We start from the raw sequence: 14,705 nt of genomic DNA, 5'->3' as shown, positions 1-14,705 counted from the left end.
TCTCTTCATACAATGAAATTTTATGAACATTTTTTTTACATTTTTGATTCTTTCAATATGCAATAAATAGCATTAATTATGCATAATTATATATGTTCCCAAGTACTCATTAAATGATTCTTGAAGAATTACATTCATATTATCCACATCCACAAAAGTTCAGTTATATTAACATTCAGAAGAAGAAAAAATTACACTTTCACTATTTAAGTTCATGGTACAACACAGTTAAAAATTCACTGTTGTTTCAAACGATTTAAAATGCTTATCAATTCTGGTGACACTTGGTTATCACTAGAGCCCGGATTTGTATGTAATTACTAGATCTTGGATTTTTCGGTTGTAAAAAATGTGCTTTTAGTTCCTAAAATAGGCTCTAAAAATCCTAAAATAGGTTCTAAAAATCCTAAAATAGGTTTTAAAAAACCTAAAATAGGTTCCAAAAATCCTAAAATAGGTTCAAAAAATCCTAAATTAGGTTCAAAAATCCTAAAATAGGTTCGAAAAAATTTAAATTGGTACAAAATTCCTGAAAAATACTGATTCGATACAATAATAAAAAACAAAATTTCACAAGAACCGTAAGAAATTTTAATAGGTATATGTAACAATCAAATATTAACTTTCTAACCAAATTTTCATTTCTTTACATCATTTTGAAATTATCCCAAAATTATTGTAATACTATGCTTGTGCTGTTAGCAAAGAACTTGTTGATATGAAAAATGAATCACTTAGGTGATTACTTGGAATACTTTGAATTCTGGGAATTATACGTCAATTATTGGCTCTGCGAATTATGTGTAAATTTTGGTAAAACATGAAAAAAAGAAGAAGTTGTTTTCTCTATTCCATTTTTTTTCTCCGCAGATGTGAAAAATTGCAACTTTTATTAATTCAAAAACCATTAAATTTATGCATATTTTTAAATGCCCTGATGCAAGTTTCTCTCAATTTAGCTTGTATTTTTATCAAAAATGAAAAAGAAAGTTGCATGGGAAATAAAAGAGAATGTTCTCAATCCGTTCACTTTCTTAGTGTATTTTGCAGAACAATCTATCTGACAGATGGAACATTATTGCAAAATAAGATATCTTGAAGTTGATTAAGTAATTTTTTTGATACATTGGAATCACACAGACCCTTTATATTGTTAATACATTTGTGTGTATTACAAAACTGCACCATCGGGGAGGCCCTTTCAATCCCTTAATGTTGACACACTACTTTGCAGTACGAAAAACAAAAGTTAAACAATGGCCACATGTCATCAGGCTGTACATACTACAAGAGAGCTCTCCAAAAGAAAGTGAGTAATCCTCGAAGGAATGAAGACAGAGAATGGCGAGAAAACGCACACAATGGCATGTAACATTTCCAGGCACAGCACATCTTGAAGGGATTCCACTGAGAAGCGCACAACCTCCGCACATGCAGATCGATGGTATGAAGTACACCGATCTCCAGCATCTTCACTCGCACCTTTCACTAAAGGACACTATGCGGTGCTGATAGGGGCTCACAAACACCGGTATACTCAGAGACTTTGTTAAAAATGTCCACCATTGACTTTAAGACAAAGATGGCATCGGCGAAGCACTGATTGTCTGGTACGCGCAAATACCTCTGGCATGTCAACAATTGTCCCAGCAGCAGCACTAACACGAGCAACGAGATCCTCAGCACTTTCCACAGGGGTTTCATACACGAGCTTTTCATTTCTCCCCACACAAAGAAATCCAGTGGTGTGAAGTCGGTGGAATGAGGTAGCCACGGTAAAGGTCCACCCCTGCCAATCCAACGATCGCCAAAAATATCGTTGAGTAAGGCCGTCGTGTTGAAACCAGATACGATGTCTACTTGCCAGTGGCATGTTTTCCAAAAGTTCAGGTAATACGTCATGTAGAAACACCCGATAATTCCCACCACACAAAGTAGAGGGCAAAATGTACGGGCCTATCAAGTGGTCACCTACTACGCCACACCACACATTTACTGCGAACCTATGTTGATGATGGCGCACAATGATTGCATGCGGATTGTACATATCCCAGATGTGGCTGTTGTGGCTATTGAACATGCCGTCCCTGGTGAACATTGCGTCATCGGTCCACAAAACTCTTGTTGGGAAATCTGGAATGACAAGAGTTTGTTGCACGCAGTGGCGTACGCAAGGGGGGGGTTACCGGGTTTAAACCCCCCCCTTGAGCTTTTGAAATATTATGGAAAATGCTGTAGAAAAAAAATAAAAATTGCTAATTTATCACAGTCAAAGATCTGCAACAGTAATAAAAATAAAAATAGTAATAATAATAATAATAATATTAACAATACTAATAATAATAATTTGAATTATTATTCCCATGCAGCATGGAGAAAAGCACATTTCAAACACACGCATCTTTAATAGTGAATGCCTTGAAAATAAACACAAATTCTTGAAAATTAAATATGAGGGCAACTATGATTTAAAAGAAAAAAGTTGTTTTGTACATCAGCTGCAACAATGTTCATAGAACATGCATTTTTTTTTTTCTGTGAACAATGAGCCTTAACTAAATAAAGTTCTTGGTTCGTTGTAAGCTGCTAATGTAGACAAATGCTAGGCCTACAAGAACACACGATCACCAGTCCACCTTTCCATTGTTTGCGCGGTAAATTTGAATTTCTGAAATCGAACTACAATAAGCTTAACTATTGTGAAATGTTTTGTTGGCAAGAACAACGAGACAACCAGGTGTGAATTATAGTGCCCGTGCATAGTAGATTTTGAGAGCGGCATTGGCGTGTTTCTCATAAATCTTTACAGTGTAGTTTGGGATCCGTCGATATGTCTAAACAATTTAAGCCGCCGCAAAGTTCAATAATGTTGAAGAAGTGCTTTGTGAATCACGTAGAAGTGATAAATGTGTTGGAATGTCTATAAACTTACTTTTGAACAAAAACATACACTCAGTGGAGTGGAATTTAGCAACATGTATTCTCCTGCCTCATCATCATCCTGGGTGAGTTCCCATAGGTAAAGGTAATGTGAGTTCCCATAGGTAAAGATAATGTAAATTCCCCCATGCATATAGCACCGTGTCATGAAAGCACGTTTAGTGGTGTGGTGGGGCTCCACACATTCTCAATCTCGGCCATTTTGGGAGTGATGTGATCAGCACCATGCTCCGGCAGCATTTATCCCCCAGGGTTGCTCTCAGGTACCCATTGATATGATGCTGGGTGCGGGGACAAGGCTGGATAAATTCCAACCAATTCCGGGGATCTCCCGCGAGGTTGTCAGACTAGACTAGTGCGGCTCCATGCTGCGGCTCCTTGGCTGAGTTTCATATTTTGATTATTTCATTAATTTAATATATTTGATTGTTTTTATGGACTATCATAAATAAATAACCATTGACTACACAATTATTTCGTAACAAAGAAACCAAAAAAACTCCCAAGAATTTGTTAACAATCGAATGACTAGAAAATAATTGTGTCCTATTGCTTTCATAAATATATTTATGTAGATCTCTACTACTTAATAATAGTAGTGATATTAGTAGTAACAGCAGCTGCATTAGTAGTATTACTAGTAGTAATTAAACTAATTAATTAATTATCAGTATTATTAATTAATTAAAGTATAATAAAACAATGGTAATGTGAATTTGGAAAAAGTTTTAGATATAACCCCCCCCCTTGATGAAATCCTGCGTACGCTACTGGTTGCACGTACCATTGGCAGAAATTCATGCGTAGGGGAAAGTCCGTGGGCAGTATGTGGTGCACCTTACGCAATTGGTATGGGTGCAATCCCTCCTCCTGAATAATGTGGAACACATTGCTATGGTGGATTTGTTGTGTACAAGCAATGACACGTGTGCTGGTGTCAGGACGGTCTCGTATCACGTCCAACACGTCCTCTTCAAATTGCACAGTGCTGGGTCTTCCACAATCCCACCTATGGGGTAGTAGAGATCCAGTTTCACACAGTCGAGCATCAAGTCTTTGAAAGAGTGCATGTGCTGGTAACCGCCTATTGGGAAAACGTTCGTGATATGAACGCCATGCTTCACGGCTGTTTCGGTTTGCCTCTCCATAAACGAGATGCATATCAGCAAGCTCGTGGGTAGAGTACTCCACCATTGTCCTGTTCGAGAACTGCCCAGTGACGGATCACAACTACTGTGATTAGCACCCACGTAATGTCACACAGGTGTCCACGCAGTTGTTACAAACCGAGAAAGAACACGGGAATACGTACTCTATGTACAATATTCCTTGGTGCAATTCAACCACACACACACACGCCAGACTAAACTCCACGCTGCGACATGCAGAACAGACAGGAAGAACAACGGTCGACTACACTCTCTACGTAGTATCCACCAACACTAATACGTAACAGGTGACCTACACTCCCAGCACCTCTAGTGGGGCTTTCTGTATCAATTAGCTGAAATCAATCTCAGCGTAATCTGACAGCATAGCGTCATTTTCGGGTGAATTTCCTATTTCCCGAGTGTGGGCCGGTGTCCCAGCAATAGTGGGACATGTGGACATACGTCGTCCTATTTTACTGCCTACATTCTGATCTCAACATTATGTAGAAAATACAGAGTGTCCGAAAAGTCACGCAACTCGGTGTTTACGACCGTATAACGGAATAGCGAAACGGAATGAGAAGAAACTCTTTCTGCCAAGAGAATGCCCTGTATATTAGGAAAATTTAGAGAGACAAACATATGTAAGAACATGCATGTTTTAATAACAAATAAGCAAAGTGTTGCCAAAGGCGGAAAAAAAATATTTGCAAATCGTGTGTATTGATGCACAGAACTCATTGAGGTAAATTATTGCAACATTTCACAATACCAACGAACAATTTGGATGGCCATCTATTGAATTTGACAGAAAAAGAACTTTGACGAAGTTTCAAAAACATTGCAGAAGGGAATAAATGGGCTGTTCCAAAAATCGATGTTTTCACAATATTACGAGGGACACTGGCAACACTGTTGGTGTCACGTGTCACTAACAGACGTGTTTCACCTCAGGCTATCACACTAAGGCACTTTTAACGACAAAGAAGAAAGTTGGTTATTCTCGAACATATGCAATAAATTACATACACCTTGCAACCCTGAAATGTGGGTACAGAAGAACGTGCATCAATTGTTGTTTTCTGTGCCTTAGGTGGTTGCTGTTTGCCGCGAACTGTCCCACATTTCAGGGTTGCAAGGTGTATGTAATTTATTGCATATGTTCGAGAATAACCAACTTTCTTCTTTGTCGTTAAAAGTGCCTTAGTGTGATAGCCTGAGGTGAAACACGTCTGTTAGTGACACGTGACACCAACAGTGTTGCCAGTGTCCCTCGTAATATTGTGAAAACATCGATTTTTGGAACAGCCCATTTATTCCCTTCTGCAATGTTTTTGAAACTTCGTCAAAGTTCTTTTTCTGTCAAATTCAATAGATGGCCATCCAAATTGTTCGTTGGTATTGTGAAATGTTGCAATAATTTACCTCAATGAGTTCTGTGCATCAATACACACGATTTGCAAATATTTTTTTTCCGCCTTTGGCAACACTTTGCTTATTTGTTATTAAAACATGCATGTTCTTACATATGTTTGTCTCTCTAAATTTTCCCAATATACAGGGCATTCTCTTGGCAGAAAGAGTTTCTTCTCATTCCGTTTCGCTATTCCGTTATACGGTCGAAAACACCGGGTTGCGTGACTTTTCGGACACTCTGTAGTAGTAAATTTCCTATATTTTCCATCAGGGGATTCCCCACTTTCTTTGAGAGTCCCCTTGCGCAATTTACACTGGGTCAATTGCTGCACCATTGTATTCATCAGGCACAACTTTCTTTGTATTCTTTTAATCCGACATTGATATCTTTCTTCCTTCTTGAGTTATTGTGCTTTACACATGGTGTGAGGCAATTTTAGCATGTCAGTCACTCTCAAACGGTGCCGATTTCGATATTTTTTACTTGTTTTTACTTGGCGATTCACCTCCTCCGCATTGTAAACGGAATTTTGCACCACCCTGTATATGTATGTGTGTATGTATGTGTGTGTATATGTATGTGTGTGTGTATATGCATGCGTGTGTGCATGCTTGCATATATACAGGGTGTCATTTTAATGGCACCCACGGACCACAGATTCGTATAGATGACATCAAAACAAACAACTTTTCTCAGTAACATTTTTCTCGTTGGTGCTTCGATTCGACGCTACAGCCGTTCAAAAAAGACCATTTTGCCGCCTGGATGCTGGCAACCCAACACAACATTTGATCGTATCTGTGACGTCATTTCCTGCGGCGAAACAGCACACGGTAGGATTGCAAGTAACACGCAAATTTTGTGAAAAATGACAAACTACCAACCACATTATTAGCTGTAAAACGAATCGAGAAACGCATCCAGAAGACCGAACATCATAGCCTAACAGCCAGAAGATCAGCAGTCACCTTCGGGGAAGGGGGAAGTGAACCAACGATAAGAGAATGGTAAAAAAAAAGTATTCAAAATGAAGTGTCCATATCGGATTTTGTCTCAGCCTTTGTGTCAAATATCAACAACAATAAATTTTATTGGACTTACAGCTTACATGTGGCTGTTTACGCCCAGCTATATGTCAAATATTTTCAAATCTCGTTGCAAGGATGATATCTACAGGTTTGTGTCCAGATGTCATGTTGTACTCTTGTGCTGGTAAGGGAAGTATCCGAGGTTCACGTTGCTACATTATGGCTAAAACAAGTACAATCACAGTAACAATCTACTGATGAATCAGTAGCGAATATACCGTCCTGTTCACATTTGCAAACTATTACATGTGTCCGGTGCATAGATAAACACAGTCATCAGAGAGCTTGTATTACTATTACTTATATCCCTGTATTTTCAACCATTTTTGCCACTTGCCTCATAATGCCCTGAATATACATTATATTAACCTATGTGTTGCTTACCTTTGGAATTTTGAGCTGTTCAGTGTGTCACAGTCAACTAGTATCAGAAGGACGAAGTGGATAAGACTAAATTGTAGATGCCAACTTGGTAACTACATTTGCAAATATTCGACATATAAGCTGAAACAAAATTCGATATGACCACTTTTACTTGAATTCGATTTTCTTTCTACCAATTTTCGTATCCTTTGTTTACTTACTGTTAGGTTACAGAACGTGTTTTCTCGTTTTGTTTTACGGTACATAATGTGGCTGATTGTAGCTATGTCATTTTTCACAGAATATGTGTGTTCCTGGCAACCCTAGAACACATCGCTTCACGACGGGATATGACGTCACAAATGCAATCAAATGTTGTGTGTGGTTGCCAGCATTCAGGTGGCAAAACAGGCTTTCTTGAATGACTGTAGCGCCGAAACGACGCACCAACGAGAAAAATGTTACTGAGAAAAGCTGTTTGTTTTGATATCCTCTACACGTTTCCGTGGTCCGTGGGTGCCATTAAAATGACACCCTATCCAAAAAGACCAAAAGGACTAAGTAATAAGCAAAGAATTTTCACAGACACAAGCTGCATCATCAGTTGAAGAAGAAAAGACGGAACCGGAAGTTAGAGACCTGCAGAGTTGCCAGGTCTTGATCAAAGAAGTAGAAGTATGGGGGGGGGGACCTGTTCTGTCACCAGGCTCATCGAAAACTGTGTGTGGTGGAATGAGGTGGGGGTAGGGTGTAGATTGGGTTAGGGTGGGGGTTGTGATGTGGTGAGGAAGTTAATGGGTGGCCTTGTTCATGGCTGATATGCAACCACGCAACCACACCGCCTTGCCTGAACAAGGCCACCCAGTAATTTCCCCATGTGGCACTTCACACAATGTATTATTTAATGTAGTCCATCAAACAGAATAGAAATATACATAAGTATGTGTGGTCATAAATTCATTGTTTGGTACATGTCAATTGACTACATGATAGCAGCATTTTGTTTGGCACAAGACTGTTTTCACACCATGTTATTAATATACTACAGGGTGGCTCAAAAAGTCACTTAACACCCTCGGTACAAGGCCACTGCAGCGTGCAACATGGAAATGGTGATGACCAATCGTTATCAGGCCAAGGGGGAACCACATTGACGCCACCCGCGTGGTCGGCGGCAATCTTTATGTCCGCCATCTTGAATTCAACTTCAGAATTTTAAATGGGAAGGGGGTGATATATCAAATCAGGCTAGAATTTTATGAGAAATGCAATGGTGAAGGGTTTTTTTTGACATATCTTTAACCAGTAACAAGTTATGACAGAATTCTTGTACCAATTTGCTCCTTTTCGAGGTGTTAGAAAAATGCCTTAAAATTTGTTTAGCACATCGGTAATGCATCGAGATCAAAGTGATGTCTTGGGAGAGAAGTTCGCATGCCATTGCACACGATTTTAATCAGATACATCCACGAAGAGCTGCGCATTATGACTGGTTGTCGCAAACAATTTACAGTGTGACGCTTCCATTGAATTATAAGTCCTTCACAGTGACAAGGCTAAGGACGTTCAAAAACAGAATATGCAACCCTTGTCATCTGATAACTAACTTTGGACAGAAACTGCTTCACAACGTTCCCATAGTGTTCTGGTGTTCCTCCCTACTGAAAAAACTCTGTAAAAAGTACCTTCTTCCATAAGCAAGGATGAAAAAACCTGTTTATTTAACAAATCAAAGTAGCCCTAAGCATTTAAGGTTCCATTGATGGAAAATTGACTAACCAATCGTGTTCCACACAGCACACCACACCATTAACTTACCAGCACAGTCAGCTTTGATCTGTCAAAAATGGGTTATCAGATAAAAAGCATCGAATATCCTGTTTATGAACTTCCGTATGAACATAAACATTAGCCTTGTCACTGTGAGGGACTTTTCATTTAATGGAAGCATCACACTGGTAATTGTTCGTGACAACCATTCATAATGCACAGCTCTTCATGGATGTATCCAATTAAAATCTTGTGCAATGGCATGCGAACTTCTCTCCCTAGACGTCACTTTGATCTCTATGTCTTACGAGGGTCACTATTTATATTTTGAGCCTTGGCAACACTGATTGAAGTTAGGCGCGATTTGACGTTTGCACGGAATCGTCTGGCATTATTGACCATAACGCACTTCAAATGTTTTGTCAATAGCTTCATTTGTGTTGTTTATGTTGCCTTGGAGATTGCGCGACAACAATAAAATGGAATTAACTCGTGAACATTTTCGTGCGATGATTTTTTACGATTTTCGACGTGGATTATCAAGACAAGAGTGCATCGATCAACTTACTTCCACATTTGGCGATGAAGCCCCATCCTTTGCCACTGTGAAACGCTGGTATAACGAATTTAATCGTGGCCACCATTCGCTCACCGACGAGATTCGCGAAGGTCGTCCAAAATCAGTTGTTGTTCAAGAAAACATTGATGCTGTGCAAAACCTAATACTGCAAGATCGTCATGTGACATACTGTGAGATTGAGGCAACCATAGGCATTAGTTCCACCAGCATATATAAAATATTACATGATCATTTAGCTGTGAGAAAGGTATGTTCTCTTTGGATCCCACACAATTTGACAAAAACTCAAAAAGACGCTCGCATCAATTGGTGCAAACAAATGCTCAATAAATACAATCGTGGTGCTTCAAAAGACGTATATAAGATTGTAACAGGTGACGAATCATGGATATATGCATATGAGCCGGAACGTAAACAGCAGTCGACTGTATGGGTGTTTCAAGATGAACCCAATCCAACAAAAGTTGTTTGCGCTCGAAGCACATCGAAACAAATGGTCGCCTGTTTTTTCGGGAAAACTGGTCATGTGGCAACTGTGCCTTTAGAGGAACGTAGAACGGTCAACTCTGAATGGTACACAACAATTTGTTTGCCAGAGGTCTTCGGTCAAATACGGAAAACAAACAAACGCCATCGGATCATTCTTCATCAAGACAATGCCTGCTGTCACACATCTCGTCTAACAACCGACTTTATGAACAGTCAAAAAATCGAATTGATGGATCATCCGCCCTGCAGTCCTGATTTGGCACCCAATGACTTCTTCTTGTTCCCGAATGTCAAGAATAAATTGCGTGGACAACGATTTTCGTTGGCGGAAGATGCCGTTGATGCGTTCAAAAACCATATTATGGAGGTGTCTCAAGAAGATTGGAAAAACTGCTTTGACAAATGGTTCGAACGAATGCAAAAGTGTATTGACCATAATGGAGAATACTTCGAAAAACAATAAAGCAGTTTTCAATGCCAAATTCCTGTTTTTTCATTGTTAGGCTCAAAATATAAATAGTGACCCTCGTACCGATGCGTTAACCTTTTGAGTCCCAAGGCCATTTTCACAAGTAAGCCTCTCGGTCCCGAGCCGATTTTGAGCAAAATGCAGAGTTTCAATTAAATGAGTGTAGATCGGAGACTAATTGCCCTACAGAGATGAGTGATATATCGTTGTACGCGGAATGAACCAGAGATTCAGACTATATGAAATTTATTCAAATTCGGCGTATATATGAAGGGGGAAAGGGGGAAATCCCCTGAAAATCCTTTTTTTTTTAAAAAAAGGGGGTTGGTTTCCCCCACCCCCGCCCCCTGAAAAAAAGCATTTGAAAAGTTCAAAATGCACATAGAAATTATTGCTGGCATGTAAGGAACACAAAAATATTTGCATTATTATCATATGACCAATGTAACTTGAGTTGTACATCCCAAAAAGGAATGGTCGGCACGCCACTGATTCAAGCTTCAAAATGCAGCGGTACCTTGAAATGACTTTAGCTCAGAGACAATTTGCCCTGGAGATATGAACTATATACCGTTGTACGCAGAATGAATCACAGATTCAGACGATATATAATTTATGCATCTTCGGTGTACATATGGAGGGGGAAATGGGGGAAATCCCCTGAAAATACTTTTTTTAAAAAAAATGGGGTTTCGCCTCCCCTGCCCCCCCGAAAAAAAGGATATGAAAAGTTCAAAATGCACATAGAAATTATCGCTGGCATGTAAGGAACACAAAAATATTTGCATCATTGTCGTATGACCAATGTAACTTGAGTTGTACTCCCAAAAGGAATGGTGGGCACGCCACTGATTCAAGCTTCAAAATGCAGCAGTACCTTGAAATGACTATAGCTCAAAAACTAAATGCCCTAGAGATATGAAAGATATACCATTGTACGCAGAATGAATCACAGATTCAGACGATATATAATATATGCACATTCGGCGTACATATGGAGGGGGAAAGGGGGGAAATCCCCTCAAAAATACTTTTCTTAAAAAATGGCGTTTCCCCACGCCCCCCCAAAAAAATTCAAAATGCACAAAATGCAAAATTTATGCAAATTTGGCGTATATATGGAGGGGGAAGGGAGAAAACCCCCTAAAATTCTTTTTAAAAATTGTTGAAATGTTTGAAATTTATATTTTCCCTTGAAAAGAGAAGTCCCTTTTCCCGCCTTTTCACCTCCATTTTCATGAAGAAAAAAAAAAAGGTGCAAGAAATATTTCTGTTAAATACATGTGTTAGGAACAATATAAAAGAAAAAAATCGAAATTCTAGCCAAAAATAGAAAAGTTATAACGTAAAAACTACGACCTTGACACAGCGTCTCGATCGAGACGCTTGGGACCATGAGAGTTACAGTTGGGTATCTCGTTCGAGACGCTTGGGATCCAAAAGGTTAAACAAATTTTAAGTCATCTTTCTAACACCTCGAAAAGAAGCAAATTGGTACAAGGATTCAGTCATAACTTTTTACTGGTTAAAGATACATCAAAAAAACCTTCACCATTGCATTTCTCGTGAAATTCTAGCCTGATTTGATATGTCATATCACCCCCTTCACATTTAAAATTCTGAAGTTGAATTCAAGATGGCCGCCGACCACGCAGGTGGCGTCAATGTGGTTCTCCCTTGGCCTGGCAACGATTGGTCATCACCATTTCCACATTGCATGCTTCAGTGGCCTTGTACCGAGGGTGTTAAGTGACTTTTTGAGCCACCCCGTATAGCATCTACCCTCACAGTAAACACAGAAAATAATTTAAACCTATCATGGAAGAAAGCTACTGTAATATTTGTGAAGACAACAAGAAAAAATAACATACCTCTCCTCACAGGTATCTGGTGTTGTACAATTTTGGGCTTCTATTGTATCCTTTGGAATGTTGTGCATACCTCCGCTCTCTCGTTCACTTCTATGAACTTTTATGTGCAGTTTATACATGCATTCCTCTGTAAATGTTTTACCACAAACGGAGCAATTGTATTCAGAATTATCATTGTTGCTTCCATCAACTTCAGATTCAAACTTTTGTGGGTTGGATTTACACTTTTTCTTGTGTATTATGCAATCAACATTATCAGTGAACGGTTTCCGGCAATATGCGCACATATAAATATATTTATCATTGTGGATTTTAATGTGTTCATATAAAGTAGTAATCCAGTTAAATGATTTTTTGCATAAATAACATTTAAAGCGTCTTGTTTTTAAATGTTTACGACCATGGGCTAGAAATCTGGGCTTGTCAACAAAAGCTAAGTAACACACTGCACACTGGAATCGACATTCTTTCCTGTGGATTTTACTGACATGGATTGTTCGTGAATGTCTCTTGCGGAATGCCTTATCACAAAACCGACACTTAAAAGGACATTCACCAGTATGAACTCTCATGTGTGCTTTTAAGTTGCAATTCACACGAAACTGTTTTGAACAATGCACACATGTGAATGGGCGTGTTATAGAAACATCTTCTGAATCCTTTAAATATCTTCCATCTTCATTGTTACACATGCTGAAATAGGAAATATGGTCTTCAGATAACATACAAAAAATATAGTTTGTTCCTGCTTTGATTCACAACATAAAACAAAATTTTATAAACAAACATGTTTGTATTTTGTTTGATGCTTTTAATGTAAATGGCATTAATTGTATAGAATTACATGTTCCTAAGTACTCATTAAATATTTTCATAGAATTACATTGATATATTACTACAACAGATCACGAATAAAATGCTTACAGCTATAAAGTTATTAACATTCAGGACATGAAAAAAAGTGACAGTTTCCTGCAATTACTTTCATTATTTATGATCATGAAATAAAACAGTTAAAATTCACTTTGCATAAAAATCTACATTGCTATGAAATTTTGTTATGCTCCGTTATCAATTAAAATTGACTCTTTATTTGACATTAGTTGCTCAAAGAAACACTTTCCACAATCACTTCTTGAACAGACTAACAAGATAAAAATTATTCTTCTAAGGATTTCATTCTATGCATGATAATGCATGGTAAAATCCAACTTACCCAGAGTGTGCAGGGTGTTTATGGCGAAATCCCAAGCAAAAAAAAAACTGATTATTTTTGTTAAAATCAACACAAAACATACAAACAGCACGATAAAAAAACACTTTAAAAGATTTTCCAAGCTATTGATTCCATTTCGAAGTCATCATCGGGGCTGGTCGATTCGTCAAAGTGCTTTTTATCGTGTTGTTTGTGTCTTGTGTTGATATTAACATGCCAGCACGTGGCGTGAGAAGTTTATTACTGTCTAATCATTTTTGCTTAGATGAGATTAAGTTAAGGTAAAAAAAGGTAAAGGTAAAGTGTTCCCCTGTGCATAGCACCACGCCATGAAGGCGTATAGGGGGTGTGGGGGTAACGCCCCACACTTTCTTGATCCGGTCGTGAGTGGGGGTGATGTGATCAGCATCACGCCCCTGACCGCCTTTACCCCCCAAGGGTTTCCCCCAGGTACCCATGTTATTCGACGCTGGGTAGGCGCCGGGACCGCTTCCACCGTTAGAAAAGTTCCCGGATTTGAACCGGCCGGGGATCGAACCCGGGACCTTGAGCATGGTAGTTAGACGCGTTACCGACTGAGCCACCGCGGCCACTTTAAGTTAAGTTAAGTTAAGGACGGGGGTTAAAAAAAAGAGCAATATGTAATTGCGGAAAACCGTTATTTTAGTTGGAACACCACAATAAAAGCAAAGAGTGGCTTAAGCAACCTGCCCACACTGGTTAATAGGCATGACAACTACTGCTATAATTACTCAAATATGTAGCAAATGCCTTTGAACTTCTATTTCGTCCTTCCTCTCCAAATCTGCATATTTTGTTCCCTAGTGTTCACCCAGAGTAAGGGTCAAAAGTTTGGAACTAAGTTTCCGATTTGTTTCCTCGTGGGCCATGTCAAATCAACCAATTTTCTGGACCTTGACATCTCAGAAATTGATAATTTTTGGTACAGTGGTAGTACCAGTAAAGTTGCCAAAAACTGACCAATTTCAAAACTGCAAAATTTGGTGACATTTTGAAATCTTTAAACAGCTGTAGATCAAAAACTACATCACTTACAGAGCTCAAATTTGCATCATTCTCTTCAGCTTTTAATGAACTCTAAACTGAAATGCAACATGACTGTGCTATTTGAATTTTGTAATTTTTCAAAAATTTAAAAAAGCATTTTCTTGAAAATTTCAAAAATATCTGTTGAATCTCAGTGCAGAAGTTTTAGAAGTTGTTTTTTAATGAGTAACAACAAGTGCTAACTATTTTATTACCATCCCAACGCGAACTAGCGCAACACGATGTACACGACAATAACAAGACTCTTCTTGAGAGCATTCCATGCAGGCTATTTGCTACACAT

The 14,705-nt window shown here is 38.7% G+C and overlaps 1 protein-coding gene across 3 annotated transcripts in view; it reads right to left on the bottom strand.

Annotated features, from left to right (window-relative positions):
* The window catches only part of LOC145989986 (uncharacterized), a 42,496-nt gene that overhangs the window by 8,054 nt on the left and 19,737 nt on the right, over nucleotides 1-14,705 (bottom strand). For all 3 annotated transcript variants that reach the window (XM_083125551.1, XM_083125552.1, XM_083125553.1), the window contains exon 5: nucleotides 12,139-12,831. In XM_083125551.1, coding sequence (XP_082981677.1) covers nucleotides 12,139-12,831 — 693 coding nt within the window. The remainder of the gene's footprint in view (nucleotides 1-12,138; nucleotides 12,832-14,705) is intronic.

The sequence above is a fragment of the Lepisma saccharinum genome, chromosome 7, assembly GCF_977018435.1.
Source record: "Lepisma saccharinum chromosome 7, izLepSacc3.1, whole genome shotgun sequence".
Classification (NCBI taxonomy): domain Eukaryota; kingdom Metazoa; phylum Arthropoda; class Insecta; order Zygentoma; family Lepismatidae; genus Lepisma; species Lepisma saccharinum.
Note: the sequence above shows the minus strand (reverse complement) of the source record. Positions and strands in the feature narration are given on the sequence as shown.